This window comes from Melopsittacus undulatus, chromosome 7 (genome assembly GCF_012275295.1).
Source record: "Melopsittacus undulatus isolate bMelUnd1 chromosome 7, bMelUnd1.mat.Z, whole genome shotgun sequence".
In the NCBI taxonomy this organism is placed as follows: Eukaryota; Metazoa; Chordata; class Aves; order Psittaciformes; family Psittaculidae; genus Melopsittacus; species Melopsittacus undulatus.
Window position 1 is genome coordinate 23,174,583 of NC_047533.1, and position 21,594 is coordinate 23,196,176.

At 36.1% G+C, this 21,594-nt stretch overlaps 1 protein-coding gene across 1 annotated transcript; it reads left to right on the top strand.

The window, feature by feature from the left end:
• Window positions 1-278: 278 nt before the first annotated feature.
• Window positions 279-21,071, top strand: DTHD1 (death domain containing 1). Its single transcript, XM_013129043.2, has 10 exons — window positions 279-555; window positions 4,682-5,483; window positions 5,981-6,308; window positions 6,969-7,148; window positions 7,969-8,213; window positions 10,120-10,284; window positions 10,868-11,157; window positions 12,414-12,658; window positions 20,158-20,215; window positions 20,782-21,071. Exons 1-10 carry the CDS (start codon window positions 279-281, stop codon window positions 21,069-21,071), a joined length of 2,880 nt encoding a protein of 959 aa, XP_012984497.2.
• The last annotated feature ends 523 nt before the right edge of the window (window positions 21,072-21,594 follow it).

Below are 21,594 nucleotides of genomic sequence, written 5' to 3' on the forward strand. Positions count from 1 at the left end.
TCATTAAAGGTACATTGTGTACATCAGTGTCTCTCAGCAATCCTTGCCCGTAGTTACAGGAGAGCCACTCCTTCCTATCACCTAGTAACTTTTTAATAGTCAACATTAACTCAGAGTTTCTGAGCTAGAGTTTGACTTGTCTCCAAGTGTGTGTGAAATACAGTATTTACGCTGTTAGGCTACAAACACTAACAGTGTAGTAGTCTGAACTAAGGACAACAACTTGTGGAAGTGTTTGAGCAGAAAAAACAACTTCAGTAGTATATTCTGAACAGAAAATGGAAATTACTGAAGGTAAGATTGTTCCTGCAGGCAAATCACACCAACTCCTGGAAAAAATGTGGCACCTCAACTTGCTAGCAAGAGATGCGCTTCTGAAAAGTGATCTGGATAATGAAGGTACAGTGCAGTATGTGCTTACACTGATCTCTTTAACAAAAGACCTGAGCAGATCTCTCAGCCAGCAGCTGGAGAATGTCGTGGAAAGTATTGAAGACACCTACCACTTGTTGAGTGCTCTCCATGACAAATACAAAGAATTGACTGCAAGTCCAGGCAAGTACAGAGGGACTTAACCTGTAATCAGAACAGACTGGGTATACTGGTTGCTAAATTCCACTGTGTGATGATACTTTAGGACCTTACTTTTCATCTATTAGGATTTCAGTACTTGGTCATTCATTAGATCAAATTAATTCTTATTTGAACAGTTGTATTGCACTGGTTTCAAGACTATTACATGAGTTTCAATATGAGATTATAATTTGCATTATGCGAGGAAAAAAAAACCAAACCAAACCAACAGACTAAGCAGAATTGTGTCAAAGTTTTATATATATTACACTTTTGTAGGTTTAGCTTGGACAGACACCTACCCAACAATTTCGTCCCCCTCCTCACCTGGACAGGGGGAGAAAAGAAGATGGAAAAGCTCATGAGTCAATATAAAGACAGGGAAATCACGTAGCATCATGGGCAAAATGAACTCAACTTAAGGGAAAAAAATAGTTTAATTTATTGACAATTGAAACTGGTTTGGATATTGAAAAACAAAAGCAAAAAATTCAAACTTTTCTGTCACCCCTCCTTTTTTTTCCAGGCTCACCTTCACTCCTACATTACCAGCTCTGCTCACTCTTCCTCCTCAGAATTGCAGGGGGATGACCAACAGAGATTGCAGTAAATCCATAACAGTTCCCTTCTGCTACTCCTTCCTCCTCATACTTTTCCATGATCCACTGAGGGTCATTTCCAAAGCCCACAGTTCCTGTCAGGAAAAGCTGGGCTCTCCAAAGGCTGCAATTCCTTCAGGGGATATCCACCTGCTCTGGTGTGGGGTCCTGTAGAGGAGACGCTGCAGAGAGGATACCCTCCGTACTGTCCGTGGGCTGCAGGGACAAGCTGCTTTCCTATGGTCTTCCCCATGGGCTGCAGGGGAATCTCTGCTCCATGCCTGGGACACCCTGCTTCCTTCTTCTCCAGCCCTGGTGTTCACAGGGCTGTTTCTCATACTTCTTTCTTCATTCCTCACTGTTCTCTGGTTGTTTTGCCCTTTCTTAAATGTCTTTTCACAAAGGCAGCGCCAGCTTTGCTGGCAGGCTTAGCTCAGTCCTGCAGCAGATTTGCTGTGGAGACTGCTGGAACCATCTCTTTCTGGCATGGTGCAGCCCTGGCCTCCCATCACAGAGGCTGCTCTGAGCCCCTTGTCAAGTAAACTCAATTTATATAGTCTATGTTCCTCTACAAGTAACAACACAGTTAAACAAATTACACTAAAAATAAGAAAAGACTTCTGCTATCTTAGTGCACAGGCAAACACATGGAATTTAATTTCTTGTGTGGATATAAAAATGGTGTTACTTTATTGTAAGGACTACATCTGAACAACTGTCTTTCCTTGGAAACAATGTCTTAACAAGCATTCATCAAAGCAGAAAACTAACATTTCTCCATTTAATAATGGTCTAATGATATGATGCATAGACAGAGACTCCAGGCAGAAATCTTTAGCTGTGCCTGTGTTTATGAGTCTTTGTTCTGCAGATTTAAAAAGTGTCTGCAATAGTAAACCGATATTTTTTGTATAAAAAGGACCTCCGAGGCTTCAGGATCAAGCTAACATTGCCCTGTTGGCCTCATGCCATATGTGATTTTATTTTCTCCTTTATTTTTTTAGTTTCAAAGAATTCACTATCATTCACCTTCCAAAAAGCTTCTTTTCCTTAACTGACACTCTCCCATAAAACAGTCAGCAAAATGGTTTGAAGACATTTGCATGTAAACTGCCACTGTATTCTAAAGCTTTTTTATCAAACATCAAAAAAGCACAGAAAGCAAAGTATTAGAAAAGCTATGGTGCCAGAGGGTAACACAAAAGAAGGCTTATTTTGAGGTGAACCTTGTAACAGAATGCAAAAACTGTCTTTACTTGTGACACAGTTGGGTAGTGTAAAGTTAAAAGGCCATGTCTTTGCTTGACTTCAAGCATTGCAGTATTAGAAAAGTCTCATGGCATAGAAAAATGCCATTGCTTTGAATGACTCTGTTAACTTCAAATTTTATTTCAGCAAAGGTTAAACAGCTGTAGAATTTGTTTTGGTTTTGTTTGATTCTTTGTTTGTTTTGTTTAGAGAATGCAAAATTCAGGGAGGAAGCAGGTTAATTTTGGCAGTTTTGCCAAAGCTTGAAATTTGCCTTACAGTGAGACTGGAAAGCGGTCTTTTAAAACCTCTTATGCAAATGAACCTATATTATTTCTAATCCTTTTGCTTTATATGTCAGCTCTCTTAAACTATTTAGAAGTTTTCCTTCACTATTTTAAAAGTGTCCCTGGAAAAACAGCAGTACCTTAGAGCAAAATTATATCTTTCTTTAAACTACCAACAGAAAAAATAAATTAAAATGTGTTTGCCTTTCATTTATTTTTTTCCCCCCAGATATAGTCAAAATCCAATAACAAGTCATTTGTTAACTGAGAAAGTATTGCAAAGGAGTAATTTTAGACTCAGTTCAACAAGAAAAAACTTGTGAACTACACTCTTTGTAGGTTTAAATTAACCAGATGCAAATAGAGATGAAGGTGAAAAGCCTAGCCAGATCATATAACACCACACATCGATGTGTGATGGCGTTCTTACTCAATAAAGTCATTTTCCAAGCAGAAAACTTTGAGATACTGATTTACCTCAGAAGACATTATTGAAAAAAGTTAATGTAAGCCAGTGGTTTCCCATAAGACTTGTATCAGCCCTTTTTGTTGCCTTCCTTTGTGGGTCCCTGTCCATTATAAGTGGAAAACACACCATACTGTGTTTCAATTTTCTTATTTGTATTGACTTTTACTGGATTTAACCTTCAAAGCAAAGCTTTCCAGGATCTCATGCGACAAACAGAAATAAGCAAGAAATTTCCTGACAGGTTTGCAATATACCTGACTAATGAAGACAGTTCTAGTTATAGAGAGTGACAGCATAAGGTGAGGGGAGAACTGAAAGTAAAATATCTGAAATCCTTGGAGAGAGTATCTGGAAGGATTTCTAAAAAAAAGGTGTAAGAAAAATGAGGGATCAGAAAATAAATAGGTTAAAGGGAAAATCTTACACAAGTGGCACATAATGATTGTGTGCTTTTTGTGCATCCTTTTTCAGCGAGTAATTTTAGTTAAATGCATGAGCAACCTCTGCCATTCCTGTAACTGAATTCTAGAAACTGATGAACTTCAGTATTGTATCGTGATTTTGTGTTATCTTTTAATCTCCATAGCAAAACTTAATTCAAAGCTGCTAAGCACGTTTGATATTGAGCCCAGAATTGCTGGAAACCCATATATTAGAATCTTGAAGGATTCAATTGTATAAAATATGTATAATTAATTGTTGTGGTTTAAACCCAGTCAGCCACACAGTTTCTACTCCCTCTCTCCCCCCCACTCCTACATTAAGGTATAACACAAATCACTACTGCTACCACCAATAATAATAATGATAAGAGAAATAACAAGGGAAGAGAATACGATACCACCAGCTGAAACGAGCCTGACCGAGAAGAGAGTGCCCTTCTGGGTAACTCCCAGTTACCTCCCAAACAGGACGTTCTGTGGTATGGAATACCTCTTTGGCTAGTTTGGGTCAGGTGTCCTGTCGCCCCTCCTCCCTGGCAGAGCATGAGACTCACAAAATCCTATGGCCAGTCTAAACATTTGAGCAGTAACTAAAAACATTGTTGTTATCAGCACTGTTCCCAGGCCAAAAGCCAAAAACACAGCGCTGCACCAGGTACTAAGAAGGAAAAAAAAATTACTGCTACTGCTAAACCCAGGACATTAATGTTCAGTTTCAAAACACTTTAAAACTTGATTTTACTATTTTTAATTAATATCATACTTTAGATTGATTGCCATTAAAAATATAGCTAGTTTCTAATCATTAGAAATGTGTTCATGAGAGGTCCCTGAGTGGTACAGCCAAATACACGGGTGTACGTGTCCATATTTAATTCTTCAGAAAGACTCGAATAGCAGTAAATGCAGAAAATATTAAAAGGAAGTCAAGAAATATATTGTGCTTCATGTATTGAATGGCAATATAGAATTAGGTGGAATTCATTAGGTATGTGTATAAGTTGTCATGGTTTTGGCTAGTTTTCATGGCAAAATTTAATTGGATACCTATTCTTTCTTCAGAGTACAATCAAATTATGGATTGTATGCAGAACATGAAGGTTTATTTAATAAATACAGTCTCACACCTCCAAGAGGCAGAAAATAAACTTTATGCTGCTATCTGCAAACAAGATGATGTTTCTCAGATCCAGAATGTTCAGAATGCTTCTAGAGAAACAGATGTGTGTTCTGAAGGTGAGGCAACAGAGTCTGTGCAAGCACCTTCTAATCCCAGTCAGCAATCACAAAGAACTTCCCTGAATGAGGCGGAAAGTCAGAATCTTAATCAAATTCAGCCAAGGGAAACTAAAACTGTGGGAAAATATGTTCCATCATTAGCTGAAAGCGTGTCTGCACAAGAACAGGATATTAGCAGAGAACTTCCAACGAAAAAGGAAGATGGTGAACACAGATTGCTAATGAAATCTGTTACAGAGAAAAAAGATTGCAATGAAAAGGATAAACCTCATGGAGGTAGTGCTGTTACTGAAAAATCTCCAGAACAGGCTTTTCAGGATGCTCTTATAAGCAGTTCTGAAGGCATACTATCTTGGACGCTGAAAATCAGTTATGACGAAACTGCCACAAATCTTTTTGAACAGGAAAAAAAGGCAGTAGTCAAAGAAACTTCAAAAGGGATCGAAAATGGACAACATAGACTGAAAGAGCAAATGGAAGGAAGTAAAACTGAAGCAAATAATGAGATTTGTAGAAATGACCCAATTACCTTCACATCTTCAGCACAAACATGTGATCTTACTGCTGTGAATCCTTCCATGAGTGATTCAGAAATACAAAAATCTAGGCACTGGATGAACAAAGAGTAAGCACATATTCTTCTTCATAAAACGAATGTACATAATATTACTTATTAGCACATGTATAAACACCTGTGAGCCAAGAGATTCAATATGCATGCATTGAACAACTACTGGCTTTGCACATAATAGCAATTTACAACTTAAGCATGCACAATTAAGATCTTCCATTTGGTCTAAAGTAAACTGTAACTTTCTATATGATTGCATTTTTTTTTCCATGTCAGAGAGGAACTGACTCACAGCCAGTAAAGTCAATAATTCCCAAATTGCTGGAAATTCATAGGAAAGGTCCCTACTTACTAATTTTTATTATTTGTAAGCTGTTTTGCAAAAAGATTAACATTAAAATTTTCATGATTTTTCCATCTATTCATAAACATTTTTATGAATGATCTGCTTATGCTATAATGTAGCACATCATTATAGTAAAGTATTCAATTAAAAATACACCACCCCACCCAAAATACAAAGAATCATATTTTCTATTCTTTTTCTCCAGGTTTCTAGTGGAAGAGAGTGGTACAAACAAACAGGTAGTAGCTTGTTTTATTAAAGCCCCTGCAACTACTTTGGAGAATCTGAAGTGTAAGATAGTCAATGATACTAGTTCATTGGTGGTGGATGATTCTGAGGAATTGGTCAGCAATGTCATCAGTATTGAATGCTCTGATTATGAGAAAATCTCTTTCCCTATAAACATTGCAATCCCATTTTCTTCATGCTTCAGAGGAAATTATCGGGAGATTATGGTGAAGGTGACTGATGTGAACTTTCAGTCAAACTACTTAACTCCTGTTTCTTTGGAGAGATATCAAGAAAAGCATAAGGTTGGTAACGTCTCATCTAAGCATTGTTAAAACATCATTCCAGGTTCCCAGTTAAGATTCTATAGAGTCATACAAGTAAAGTTGTCATTATTAAGCCATATTGCCCACTATGGGGGCACTTAAATTGACGTTTTCTTCCTACTTGCTCAAGAACTAATTCTATTTGAAACCTAGCATTTAACAGGGTCATTTTTTTCACTCTTAATGTTAACACAAGTGCTTGATCCCACAATAATAATGATTGAGTAATGGTTCATGATTTTTTTTGTGAATAATACATTGCATTATTCGATAAAAATAAAAACTTAAGGGGGATTATTTTACATTAAGATCACAGAGAAGTAGTGAAATTCTGTGCATATTAATCCAAATTCCATCTCAAAAAAGCACAGGATGGTTCTTTTTTTAAATGCAGAAGAATTAGATTGGGCCAGATTCATCACTCAGTTTATAAGCTTATTTCATTTCACCCCACTATGGAATATTAATGACATTACATGATGACTAGAGCTCACCAGATATCTGGGCATCCAGGTGGCAATAAAATTCAATTTATTTTCGTTTCACACCTTGCTCTATAAATAATGTTGCCTTATCCCCTGTGGAACACAGCTTCCTTTCCTTCCAGTATACTCTTAACCCCATATTCTCTTTATGCAGGAAAACTTTGCAGAAGTGAAAATCTATCAGCTGGGTGTTTTTTCTGTGTTGTCATGCTTAAAGAAAGAAACATTTACTGTTCCAAAGGAGGGACTCTCACAAAAGCTGAACGTGGATTCTAGAATATCTTTCTGTTACTATCCAGAAACGTTCAGTTCTCCAGCACCCATACAGTTAAAGGTGAGCTTGAGAAGTGCAGTACTTGTTCCATAAGTGTTATCTGATCAGCTCTGAAGCAAGGATGCCAGTAATGTTAAAGAGCAACCTGTTCCATCACTAGAGGTCTGTGAAAAGTAGCTACTGCTCCACATCCTGTATACACAACGAATGGTTTCCTGCCACCTTTGTTAAAACCACATGATTTTGTCAGTAGTCAATGATATCTCTAGCTAAAAACAAGAACCTTTGTTTAAAATACTTTAGAAAATACAGTTGTTTTCAATAGTGACATGAGAATCAACTCCAGACTTCAACTGTTTGGCCCAGTGTTCAAGTTAATTGGACAGTTTTTCTCACCTGACCTTCATCATTTGTATCAGGCAGTGCAACAGAAGGCTTTGTCACCTCTTAGTCCGAAAATAACCTTGAAATTTGCTTCAATTATAATGTGTTTCTACCCCCATAAAAACATTGTGTCTGAGGTACAGAGAATGTAAACTTAACAGGGAAAAAAATACAGATCTGAGAAATCTCAGAAAGTCATAAAAATTTGAGGGAGCTAAGAAGTTTCAAAACTTGAGTTCAAATCAGGAGCAAACCAGTCAAAATAGTCAGTAAAGGTTCCAGTTTTTTTATGACTTTCAAGAGCTTTGTTGTGCATTGTGTAAAGTGCTGATATTTTGGTAGGGTTGTTCTTGGGTTATGGAGAGGAGCCTAAGGCTGCTGTGGTAGTCTGATCCAACTGCAAAAGATAAATATGTTTGTAAAACCAAAAAACTACACATGTAAGAGAAGTTTTATTCATTTACAAATTAATTGTATAATTGCTTTCCATATTTAGATTCAGCCAATTGAGTCATTGTTGATTTCGACATTGAAAGCAAGACATGATATGTACCACTCAGTGGTAGCTACTAGTGCACTGGTTTATTTCCAGCATCCTTCAGTCCAGCCATTTAACAGCCCAGTCACTATTACTCTTCCCTGTCCTCCAAACCCCGAAAAAAAGAGGCAAGGAGATGAGACAGAATATGTGAGAGCCATTAGTGCTACAGTAAAGAGGGTTGCTACAGCATACCGTCCTCGGTAAGAACAACTTCACTACAAGCTCAGCATTTTCAAAACACCAAACTGATTTTTTTTAACAGTTGCTGATTAATAATTTTTGTGTTAAAAATGTGTTACTTCCTTAATACAGTCTGCTCTACATAGAAACATTGTTAGAAATACTACAGCAAATCCCCAGAATTCTCATGCTATCGTTTCACCAGGAAAACTCATATAGCATTTGATGTATAATTCTTTAAATATGCTGACTACTATATTTCTAGCAGGAGCCAGGATTAAAAATGCATGGCTTTTTTTTTCCAGCACAAAATGTTCATCAATTTTCACCAAAGCCTAACACAGAGCATAGAGAATAATCGCATCCCAAAGCTGCTGTGATCATTATTTTACCAACTGGTGGTTTGACTACCCTGGCTTTGAGTTTTCTGATCTCTACTTCCACACATCCCGATGGCTACCTGAATGACAAATTATGACAGAAGACAGACAAAAGCTGATCTAATCTACTTTGACAGTCAGAAAAAGAAAAAAAAAAAAAAGGAAAAATGTTTTTATCATCACATGCAGAAAAAAAAAACAATCTGAACTTACCATTTGATTGTCATCCTTGTAATTCTGCTGCCATGGGCAGCTCTACATTCAGAAAGGCTGACTGGGACTTCTTGGCAGGGACTAGCCTGGGACAAGAGTCAGCTTTGAAATACTTCTACTTTACGTAATTGAAGAGTTAGCTTATTCCTATTTTGCTAAACCATATTTTTTTCAAAATTCATCTACATGCCAAGATTATGATGGTCTTGAAAATAAGCAAAATACAGATGGAGAAGGCAGACAATGTTCTAGCTTCTCAATTCTGAAAAACTCCTGTGATCATGTTTTAAATAGCTCTTAGTCACACTGGTTTCTCTGACCAGATATCCATCTTGATCGAAAACTTCAGGTTCAGGAGCCCATGTCACTTTATGGGAGATGCAAATTCCATTTCCTATACCAGAAACATTTCATTGTGTGGTAGTACCTTCATGACATCTGTCTGTTCTTAATACTAGTCTAAATGTATTTTAGATTTTCAGTCAAAGTACATCCCTAAAAAGACCATGGCTTGATTGCTTATTTCTATAAAAATTAATTGGAAAATTATGCCAATATTTTCCTGTATTTGCTGAGGCGGTATGCTTGAGAAATGCTTAGGCTGCTCTGTCTGGAGTATTTTCTTTGGATTGTGTATAGGATGTGCATTTGAGGTGGAAGGTTTATTCACATCCAGTGTAAGAATTGATAAAGAGGTGTGTGTGAGAGTTCTGGGCTTCTCTAAAAAACTCATGTTTCATTCATTAGAATAAATTAGCCCAAGCATGTCATATTGCAGTTGCTTCATTCTGAGTGTGATATCAGTGTAATCGCCTGATCTGAAAAGAAGCTACTTTTATTTTCTCTGTTGAAAGAGATAATGGATAGCAGTCATGCCTTATTATCGAAATTCTCTTGTGATTATTGAGTAATATTTTTTTTCTGGAAGAAAAGGTGTTTTTGTTTGTTTGATTGTTTGTTTTTAGATATCTACTTCTAGAGAATCTCAATCTTGATGGATTACTCAAATCCAATCTGTAATCATTATTGTGCATGATATTAAATGACAGACTAAATTATATTAATTTAGATAGAAGAATTCTGTTTTCCTTTTTTTCCTCTTTTAGAGAAGTGAGAAAAAAAGTCTCTTAACAATGATGTAATTTATATATTCTAAAGTATTGTTCCATCACTTACATCCTCTGGAGTGCAGAGTTTCAGCGAAGTGGGAAAAAACACATGTAGTCATCAAGGAAAGCAGAAGAGAAAGCAGAGCTACAAATACAGTTTATTCTTTCTGCATGATCCATTTTTCATAATATTTTTTTTTTCTTGCAACTCCTTGGCTTTCCAGGGCTGTGAGTGCTTCTCTGAGAAAAAATGGAGAGAATCTCAGTGATACTTTGAAATTATTAGGATACAGAAACAAAGAAGAGGGGTGGAAGGTGTTTGCTGATGTTACTATCCAGAATGCACGGAATGGGCTTGTATCATTTGAACTAAATGAGCATTTAGAAAGGTAATGTATGTATAATGTAATAGAATTTCATTTGGTAAAATATTTACTTCTAAGTATATAGATAAATGGAAATCAGTAGAGTTAAGAAATTATCCAATACTCATTATTAACTTGTCAGTATATTTTTCCTCCACTTTGCAGCATGAGGTCACTTAGATTTGTAACTCATAATTACAGAACACATATATTTTTTAAAAAGTATTTTCATCTATAGACAGCACACATTGTAATATATCCAAAACTTGAAACAGGAAATACAGATATTAATCTTAATTTGAAAATATAATTTAGCACTCAAACTACAAAACCGTATTATTTTTTTGACTGTATTATTGGGAAATTTTATCTTATTTTCATCTAAAATTCATGTGTATTTAAATTCATAGATATAGAGTCAACATACTCTACACTACAGAAGCAGGCAAATTACCATCCTTTCACATGCTGGAAACAAGAATGAAGAAGAGGTAGCAAAGGGTCCATTGAAAACTACTATTTTGCATAATAAATTCTTAGCAGTTGATAAAATGATTTAAGATAAAGCTATTTGTTTATTTTCTTGCCCATTTTTTTTTTAATACAGCTTTGTGGTTATTCGCCTTTCATTCCTCTTGGAAAACACATATCTGCTCCTCTTTGCTCAGGCTCTGGAAGAAGCTGTTTGTAATACAATGGCTAATGTGGTACTGTATCGGAAACGAGAAAACCCATGCAAAATAGTCGTTTTGCTATCTGCATCCAAAGAACTGACCTGTGAACTTCAAAATCTTCATGAGGAGGGCTACTTTGGTCCCCCAGAACCTACACAGCAGTTCCCACTAAAAGAAGGAGATCAGATTCATTTTAGATTTAGTGGAAATATTTTTGCTTCAGGTAAAGTAATTAATTCATGCATCTGAATGAACATTATCAATCACCTCAGCTATTCAGAAATACTGGCTACACGAGTAGATTGTGGTTAGTCACAGTACATGTAGCTATTTCAGTGTTTTATTTCTTGTAAACAATAGGCTCATGGAACTACATGGGAAACTAACTGAAAAATACTAGTTGAACAAGATCTTGAGCAGCCTGCTCCTAGGTGACCCTGCTTTGAGCATATGGGTTGGACAAGATATCTTCAGAGATCTCTTCCAACCTCTGCCATTCTGTGAAACCTGGTCCCTTGTAAACAGCTAGTATTTTATTGCAAAAGGGCAGGATTGCACCAATGGCTTATTAAATTAAAGGATATTTGATAGGAATTAAACAGATTCCAAGCAAAAAGAAACTGCTATTTCATCTATGCAAATTCACTTAAAATGAGCGAGATTAAAGACTTAAATCTGGGGTAAAATGTTGCTTTTTGTGAGTTGAGCTATGAATTGAGATGATTAGAGTTTTTATGCTGTTTCGATGAGCAGCCTCAAAAATTCTGTGCAGTGGCTGACTCTCTAACATTCAGAGATTTGCTTAAAGGCAAAAGGGATAAGAAGCCTCAGAAAATTTTTCACCTGAAATTATGTCTAGTCTTTTCTGCCAGTTTTGGAAAGAATGTATAAATATGTATTTTTCCCTCTAAACATTTTGTACTTAAACTCTCCCATTCAGGACTCCATTTACTCTAAAAAAAAATATTGTTCAAAAAGAGATGTCTTCAGCCCCCAATGAATGCCATATATGCAAAGGATAGAGTATATAGGTGTATCAATTAAAATGGAATTGCAAATCCTAAAAATGCACCTACTTCTCTGCCTCCATTAATTTTGTTGTTACAAACAGATTTCCATCCTGAATAACTGAAAAGCATATACTTCTAATTCCATTCACATTCATTGGTTTTATTTATGTCTGTGTTATGTACTTTATCTCCTTCTGTGTTGCTTACTTTTCAGCCTGTAGCACAGCCTTCACCACTTATTCCTTATGCCAACAACTCAGGGCTAAGACAGCTCACCATGAAGACATTTCAGCTGCTGAAGCAGGCAGGCAGGAAAGTTTGAACTTTGAATGTTTAATATAAATAATGATAACAACAATCAAATGTTATGTGATCAGCTCTATTTGACTCTGCCTAATGAATTGTTTTAGATGCCACACATTAAATACAGTGTGCGCTTATTTCTTTTTTATCTTTGTATGGACTGCAGAGAATGGAAAAGATTTTGGAAAAGTCTACAGGCTGACCTTTCATTCACAAAGAAAACCCAGGCTGGAGCTCCATATTAAAGAAGTGAATGAATTTGGTAACCACAGTTCACCTCATTACAAAGGAACAGCAGTGTTTTATAAAATTACCAGAGAGATGATAACCAAGAAATGGGAACAATCATTGTCATATGATGAATATCAACATCAGCTTCCACTATGTAAATTAGCACTAACGTTACCAAAGGTGAGTTTCGCACTTGATAATGTTAGAGGTCTTTCATTTTTTCCCCTTACAGCATATTTATTGGGCAAAAGGATCTTGGTATGTTTTTTGCTTTACAGATGCACACAGGAGTCACTGATTGAGCAGTTCTGATCCATCAGCAACATACAAACACTCTGAGAATTTCTTTTAGCAAGTGGAAGGGAGCCTCATCCAAGTATGAGCATGGAAAAAAAGTGTTTAGCAGAAGTTTTTCCCCCACTGCTCTCCCAAGATGATATGACCCTGAGAAATTATTACTTACATTTCAGTTATATACTTCTTGTATCCTTGTCTTGGGAGTGCAAAATTGCAAATTGCAGGAGCATTAAATGGCTCATGTAACCTATCTTTCTCCTGTCACCTGCTTCTCCTGTTATGCCTGATAAGCCTCTACAAAAAAGCCATATGGCAATTATCTCCATCTCTAGTGAAAAGTATTGCTACATAAATTAATCTTTAATATTACTGCAATGAAATCTCATTGCAATATTTTCAAAGAGCCTAGGTATAGCACCCTATATTACACAAAATGCTGCCTCCAGACTACTGCTGTCAAATTTGCACATATTGTAATATCAAAATATGTACAGTAACATTAGGTCTAAATCTCTGGTGACAAGCTGTAGCATCTCTCTTTTTCTGAATTTAGTTGACTTCACTCTTCCTTAAGCTATCACTTACAAATATATCTTTTATTTCACAAGCATACCTCTTGATTTCCCTCTCATCTCCATTCTCCCAAGTAAAAATAAAGAACAGCTAATTGCAGAAAATTTAAGTGACAAACTTCATACAAGATGTAAGTTTTCCTTTGAGAATCCCATATTTTTATCTACTTTGCTTTTCCACAGGGCTAGCATTCCATGTGCAGTATTCACAGAGAGGGAAATACAAAATCCTGAGTTCCATTGGGATGTTTAAAAATAAATAAATGTATCAGTCAAACTGTGGCACATCCTAGGCATTGGTTAGTTTTCTTCCACCCATCTGCCTAGCTTCTATCCCATTTTTCTACTTTCTTTAATTGTACTGCAGAATAAGAGTAAGATTTAAAGGACTGAACTGCATTTCTCTTAAACCACGAAGGTAATTATCAAATGTCTTTGATTCGAGTTGGCGTATATATGGTCTCCTGCTATGCATATTAGTCCCTGATGTTCTATTTAGAGTTTTCAAAACAAATATTTCTGGCTACCTCTTTTCTCCTGCAAAATTGAGGGCTACATTTGCTCTGGTCAGTCTGTGTAAGAGTGTGAGAATATATGAAATATATAGACTTTGGGAATATTTTCTCTGCATCTCTTTTTGAGTATTGACTTTACTTTTAACTGAATCAGTTCAAGCACAGAGGACCCCAGTTTGATGTACAAAAGTCTGCTTAGAGAGAGAGTTACAATATGACTTCAGAAAATCAATATTGCAGCATCTTACAAATAATTCTTCTTTTATTTCTGGTAAATATATTTAAAGAGGTGCATTTCAAAGGAGTCAGAATCTTCATTAAATGCAAATATCGGGAAAAAAATGAACAAAATGCTTGAAAAAAATTGCATATTTGTAACTTTTTTATTATGTGATTTGTGTCTTCTGTCTTATACAGAATGATATACCAATCTATAGTATGAAGAACAGCATGAAAGTAACATCTTCCATTATAGTGCAAGTCATTTTAGTATACAAAATGTACTTTGCTATAATTGGTGAACCCTCCTACTTTTTGATCTATCTTTCATCCACCCACTGTAGTAATTTAAAACTGATAGGCCTAAACTCATATTTTTTAATAGAAAAGAAATATTCCTTGATAATTTAGCTAGTTTGGCTACCATTTTTAAAAAAGAATTATAAAACATCAGTGAAGCTGGTTATTTGACATTAGTGAATCATTAGAGAATAATTAGTAAATAAAATACAACATACCTTACTACTGGTATAAAAATATACAAGGTGAATAGGAATTTCACCTACACAATGTTACATGTAACATTCATTAACACAAAGTTGTAATATTGTTTGTTCTTTTGCTCTTCATACCTTCTTTCAGCCAAGTAAATCTTGAATTCCATACTGAACAAGCTCATAGAAATTTTAGGAACAAAAAGTGCTCCCTTTTGCCTTGTTTGCTGGCTGAAATATAAGAAAAAAAGAATAAGAAAAACTGGTTGGTTTTCTCAAGGGAGGATGATTATTAGTAAAGTCCCATGCAGACCCATGCTAACATATTCATCAGAAATTTGAATAATTAAATGAAAAACCTGATAACTAGTACTACAGTACTACAGCATCCGCATTATGACTACACTCTGTTGTTCTGGTCATGGAATTTAGAAGGAGGATTTGGCAGAAGGCAAAAGAAAGATGGTTATCAGAAGCATGGAGCAGTTCTAAGTAGAGAGACAACACATTGATTACAACACTTCAGACAGTTTTGAAATTGAAATATTGCAAATATTAACAAATATTATGTAGGAAATGAAAAATGAATTATTATATCCCCCTTTAACAGGATGTAAGAACAATTATTTTGGTGAGTGGCAGGTGTATCCAGTAAATATACAAGAATATACTTTTTGCATTCAAAAATAAGCAGGTGAACTCATTTTCACAGGATAATTGCATCAGTTAAAATGTGTTTGAGCTAAAAGAGGAATTAATTGAAAGACAGAAATATATATTAAACATAATGATCCAGATGGAATTAAATGACAGAGCAATGAAAAGGAAATTCTAATTATTTACTGTATTTGATTATGTGTTCCAAAATTATTAATGGTGATGAAAGCACTGACAGTAAAAATTAACATAAGAACTTTTATCTTGTATTTGCTGTCCATGATCTTATCAACATATTTGAATCAGATATATCTTCACATTTACATTGTCTTTCTGATGAAAAAAAGAAATCATAGAATCATAGAATAGTTAGAGTTGGAAAGGACCTTAAGATCATATAGTTCCAACCCCCCTGCCATGGACAGGGACACCCCACACTAGACCATAACACCCAAGGCTTCATCCAACCTGGCCTTGAACGCTGCCAGGGATGGAGCATTCGCTACCTCCCTGGGCAACCCATTCCCGTGCCTCACCACCCAACCAGTAAAGAATTTCTTCCTTATATCCAATCTAAACCTCTGCTGTTTAAGTTTCAACCCATTACCCCTTGTCCTATCACTACAGTCCCTAATGAATAGTCCCTCACCAGCATCCCTGTAGGCCCCCTTCAAATACTGGAAGGCTGCTGTGAGGTCTCCATGCAGCCTTCTCTTCTCCAGGCTGAACAGCCCCAACTTTCTCAGCCTGTCTTCATATGGGAGGTGCTCCAGTCCCCTGATCATCCTCATGGCCCTCCTCGGGACTTGTTCCAACAGTTCCATGTCCTTTTTATGTTGAGGACACCAGAACTGCACACAATACTGCAAGTGAGGCCTCACAAGAGCAGAATAGAGTGGCAGGATCACCTCCTTCAACCTGCTGGTCACGCTCCTTTTGATGCAGCCCAGGATACAGCTGGTTTTCTGGGCTGTAAGCGCACACTGAAGCTGGCTCATGTTCATTTTCTCATTGACCAACACCCCCAAGTGCCTCTCCACAGGGCTGCTCTGGATCTCTTCTCTGCCCAACCTGTAGCTGTGTCTGGGATTGCTTCAACCTACATGTAGGACCTTGCACTTGTCATGGTTAAACTTCATGAGGTTGGCATCAGCCCACCTCACAGGCATGTTAAGGTCCCTCTGGAAGGCATTCCTTCCCTCCAGTGTATCAACCAAACCATGCAGCTTGGTGTCATCGTCAAACTTGCTGAGGGCACACTCAATCCCATTGTCCATGTCAGTGACAAAGATGTTAAACAAGACCAGTCCCAACACCATTCCCTGAGGGACACCACTCCTTACTGGTCTCCAGCCGGACATTGAACCGTTGAACACAGCTCTTTGTGTGCGGCCATGCAGCCAGTTCTTTATCCACCGAGTGGTCCACCTATCAAATTGATGTCTCTCCAATTTAGAGACAAGGATGTTGTGTGGGACAGTGTCGAACGCTTTTCACAAGTCCAGGTAGATGACGTCAGCTGCTCTACCCATGTCCATCATTTCTGTAGTCCTGTCATAGAAAGCCACCAAATTGGTCAGGCAGGAAATCCCCTTAGTGAAGCCATGCTGGCTGTCACCAAGCACCTTGTTGTTTTTCATGTGCCTTAGCATGCCAATAGAAGCAAATAGTTAAGATCAGATGAGAAAACACAGCTAGGGAGAAATTTAATGCACTAATTATACAAACAACTACACCAGCCATCTGTTAAATGCAACTGCTATTTACCACTTCATTAAAGTCCAAGTTTTTTGTTAATGTTCATATAATATGAACCCAGACTGGCACTGTCCATAATTAGTCACATGCTGATGTAATTAATATATCTTGTCAAAGCACATGAGAACTATCTGACCACATTTTTGTGTGTAGATATACAGTCAAGCAATGATCCTTTAATTTTGCTAGTTTCTATCACATGTGTAGGATGACAGCACAGCAGTTAAGGTGCCACAAATCTTGCAAGAATATAAAAACATAATGTGCCCTGGTCAAATATGACTTATTGATAATGCTGGGTTGTTTATAGCATTGCTCACACTAAGGCATCTACTTTACAGAATTCTAGTTGTCACAGTAAGGCTTTTATGTCTTATGTGTGAACTAGTTGACTGTACATTGTAGTGTTATTGATAGAATTCTCACTTTCTCCCACTATGCTGAGGGATCCATTCATGGCTCATTTAAAATCCCCAGAATAGCAGTAAATTCAGGGCAAGAACAGCAAAGACTATTTATGTTTCTGCTGATTTGTTGAGTTAATAAATATCTTCAGTTTAGCTTAACTGTGTTAACAGGTTAGTTTTAATTCACATGAGATCACAGACACTAGTGTTGTCAGTAAAAATAGAAATTTTCCCAGCAACATGAGAGAAAATTTTTGATTTTTTTTTTTTTTTCGGTGGGATGCCATCAACAATGTCTGGTTTTCGTTGTGACAAAGACAGATGGAGTCTTTTTCAGGCAGCCATTCTGACTACATTTTCACTCATTGCTGTAAAATTCCCACCTAAATTTCTCTTGAATTGTGGAGAGAAGAGAGTAACTCTATATATTATAGGCTATTTTTTTATGTATTTGCCCACATTATCCAGTCTCTTACAAATATATTTCTGACAGTGGTAAAAGCAGCAGCTGTTTACTTAGTATGCAACCACTCACTTCAGTTTTTAGCTTAAACACAAAAGCAAGCTGACCTTCACTAACAATTCCTATTTCTTAAGCTTACATTTTTTCAGCATTAGAAAACTCCTGTTGTTCAAACCTATTATTTTCAACACAAGTTTAGTACAGCGGAATAAGTTCTGATGTCAAGTATGTGTGTGCATGTCAGCAATATTTCTACTGATTTCTAAGCAGTTGTATTTATGTGAAACTGGGCTAAAGAGTTTAAAAGGATAATTTCTCCTCTGTCTATCCTGTTTGATATGCTGCTGGAGTCTGGTCATACCTTAGAGGTCCATTTGACAGAGCACATTAGTATTACTGACTGAAATCAGAATGCTTTGCAAAAAGAGATTGTTGTAATACATACAAGTATTATCAAATTACTATTCTACTGAAGTTTTATGTCTAATGACTGTCTAACAGCAAAATAGCATGTGATCCTCCGCTTCAGAAAGGCAGTTGCTTAGCTAATTGAAGGGCCTTCCAGACTAGAAAACTGCTTTGACTGCTAAGAGCATTTTACTTACACTGTCAGCCAGAACAGTGGGACTACATAGCAGCGCAGCTGAACCGTGAGTGAATTTAGCCCTTCACCACAGATATTTAATCTTTAAAGGCAGATTTAATGTTTTAGCTCTAATGCATTGTATATTATTATACTCTTTCTAGACAATTCTAATTTTCAATTCTTATCATTTTTACTACTATTTTAACATTAAGTAGCATAAAGTAGTTCAGATTAAAGTCAATGCATGGGTAATTGAGTTCATCTACAATAACTTTGAAAATCTCATACAGACCTTTGAGGTGCTAAATTCCCATTTATGAAAGAAAATAAGTTTAAATATAAATGCATAATTAAAGTAAACCAAAGAAAGCTGTCTTGGAAGAAAAACAATGCCCCCTTCTGGAAGAGCTTTATATTTCCTTTTTTAAAAAAGCTTTTTTTAACAATCTTCTGCTATCTTCATGCTAAGGCATGTCCAATGACAGAATTGCTGTAGAAGCATGCAAGATGAGGCAGACTCTAATCTCGAGATGAGTGCAGTGCAGGATGGTTTTGCATACTGTGTGTATCCTGTGCAAACTGAAACCCTCTACAATGATGACTTGAGTACAGACCTAATGAATGAATTAATAGGTAAATATGTAACAGTTATAATTATATTGAGCTTTTGGACATATAGCTCAGTGCATAAAAAACACTCCAAAAACTCAACAAGATATAAAGTCTGTTTTATAAAAGTATTTAAGATAAGCTGAGCAGAGCTCTGGCTGAGTATGCACAGCAGGAAAAGAAGAATGATTTATCCAGTCGTAGTTTCATGTTCTTAACTCACAAATGGATAACAGAAGTTCAGCAAATAAACCTGAAGTGAGTCTCACAGTGAAAACTGTGCATAAACAGCCAGGTAATACAACTGAACCTGTTTGAAAAAGAGAACAATTACAGCTGTTAGCAAAAAAAAAAAAAAAAAGAGCTGAACTTCATACTAATTGATCTCTTTGTGTGCTCAGTGCTTATATAAATAATTTCTTTTTGAGTATGGATTAGGAAACAGTAAAGACCAGAAGACTTTTCTCTTTCTCAGTCATAGGAGAAAAAGACAAAATATTTTTTTTCTTTCTCACCAGTGTTCAGATGAGGAAAGAGAAAGAATAACACATTCTAATGGAACTTGTCTTTTCAGTTCTGATGAATTTTAGTAATTATGAAAAGTTGAATAACCATAAGTACAAACATAGTATGATTTCTAGATCTAAAACCAGCTACTGCATACCTAGAAACTGTTATTTTCCTTGAAACAGTATGGCATGCACACAGTTGTATTAAGAACACAGAGACAGCAAGGCAAAGTTAATGCAGTGTTCAAAATCAGAATCCATTTCATGTACAAAGGTTCCGTACAGATTTTCTATTCAGCCAGTTTCTATACACAATGATATTGATGTAATGTTATAGATCAAACATATATGAAATTGCATAAATTACAAGCTTTTTAATAAGATGCAATACACATCCAGTGGTGTAAACATACTTTGCTTCATTATTTTAATAGCTCTGTACTGATGATGGTCTTAACTGGTTTCAGTAATGACACAAATCCTCTGTATAGGAAAAATCCGTCTTAAATCCTGGTTTACTGCAATCCACTCCCATGTCCTCATTGTTTATTCATTTAGTCATTTCTCTTTCCTCAATAAATTTTCTTTGATAGCATGAGAAGTTCATCAACCGCCCACAAAGCACGAAAATTATTTCTTCTGATTCATCAGGTAAGAACATATATATAATATATTCATATCAATATAAATAACAGTTATACTTGCTATTTATTTCTTTTAAGTGTCAAGATTTGTTTCAGCTGTAACTGACATTTTAAAATTCGGTAACCAAGATAATAAGTTAACATACATTCAAAGAAATAAAAAAGTGATCTGTTTTTTTACCAGAAAATTCAAAAACTCTTAAAATATAATGTTGTGCTGGGGTGCTTGAACAGCACACAATTTTCTGTATAAGGAGATTGCATTTGTAATAGAAAGCTCCAGTTTAACTGATGTATCAGTTACAGGAAATGCCAAATCCCTTTGATTTTATTGCTACCTTTCCTCATACAGTTCCAAACTAATTTTATAGATTGTTGCTGAATCTGCTCTTAACTTTCATGCAGTTGCCAAAAACGGCATTAGAAGTGATTGTGTTTCCATTAAAGTGAAAAAACGTATTTAGTTGGGGAGTTCACCCACTCAGCCTTCAGCTTTAGAAAGCTTTGCAAAAGAAAAAACAATTTTCATAGCAGAAGAATAATGATCTTAATTTACTAATTTTTGTCCTTCAGAGGCCCTATGGGACAACCTCCTATACTGGCTTGCAGAAGAGCTTGCAGAAGATAATACATCATTGCTTTCTTTATGCTTACCTGTTCGGCGGAGCGTACTTCAGCTTGTTAGGCTGAAGTGCCCTGATAATTTAACACACCAGATCTATGAGCTGCTTTGCAGCTGGAAAAAGACTCTTCCAAGGTCAGCTAATAAACAGCAGCTCCTGTCTCACTATTTGCGGAAGAGTGGCAGAAGTGATCTTTCAGAAGAGCTTTGTTTTAAGTGGCAAAATAAAGTGTTCACTTGATAGAATCACTGGCAACAACCTAATTTCTCTTCTTTCTTGTTGAAAGATGTGAATATTTGTGATATAGTTGGATGAACAAGTGACGGGGATACCAGTCAGGGATAAGATTGCTTATTTATTTGTTACTTTGAAACCTCTTTACTAAAGCAAAGTGTAATAGCAATGTCCCTACTTGCTAAAATGAATATTTCTTCTGTAAAATAGTAAGAGGGTGAAAAAATATCTGTGAAGAATTATATAGACTGGTCTGTATAGGTTTCTAAGGTCTTCAATTGTTTGCACATACCATAATTAACACAGAATTATATTTCTACATACTTTAAACACTAGGAATTGTTTGAAATTCTTAATCAAGATCTTACAAATCATTTCACGATATATGAATTACTCTGCATCCAGTAAAAATAGCAAATGAAAGCATGATAAAACATTATAATGCTCAGAGAGTAAGAAAATTATTCTTACTTTCAGGTTTGTTACTAATGAATTCTGACTTTTGTATTCTCAGTGAATGATTTTTGTC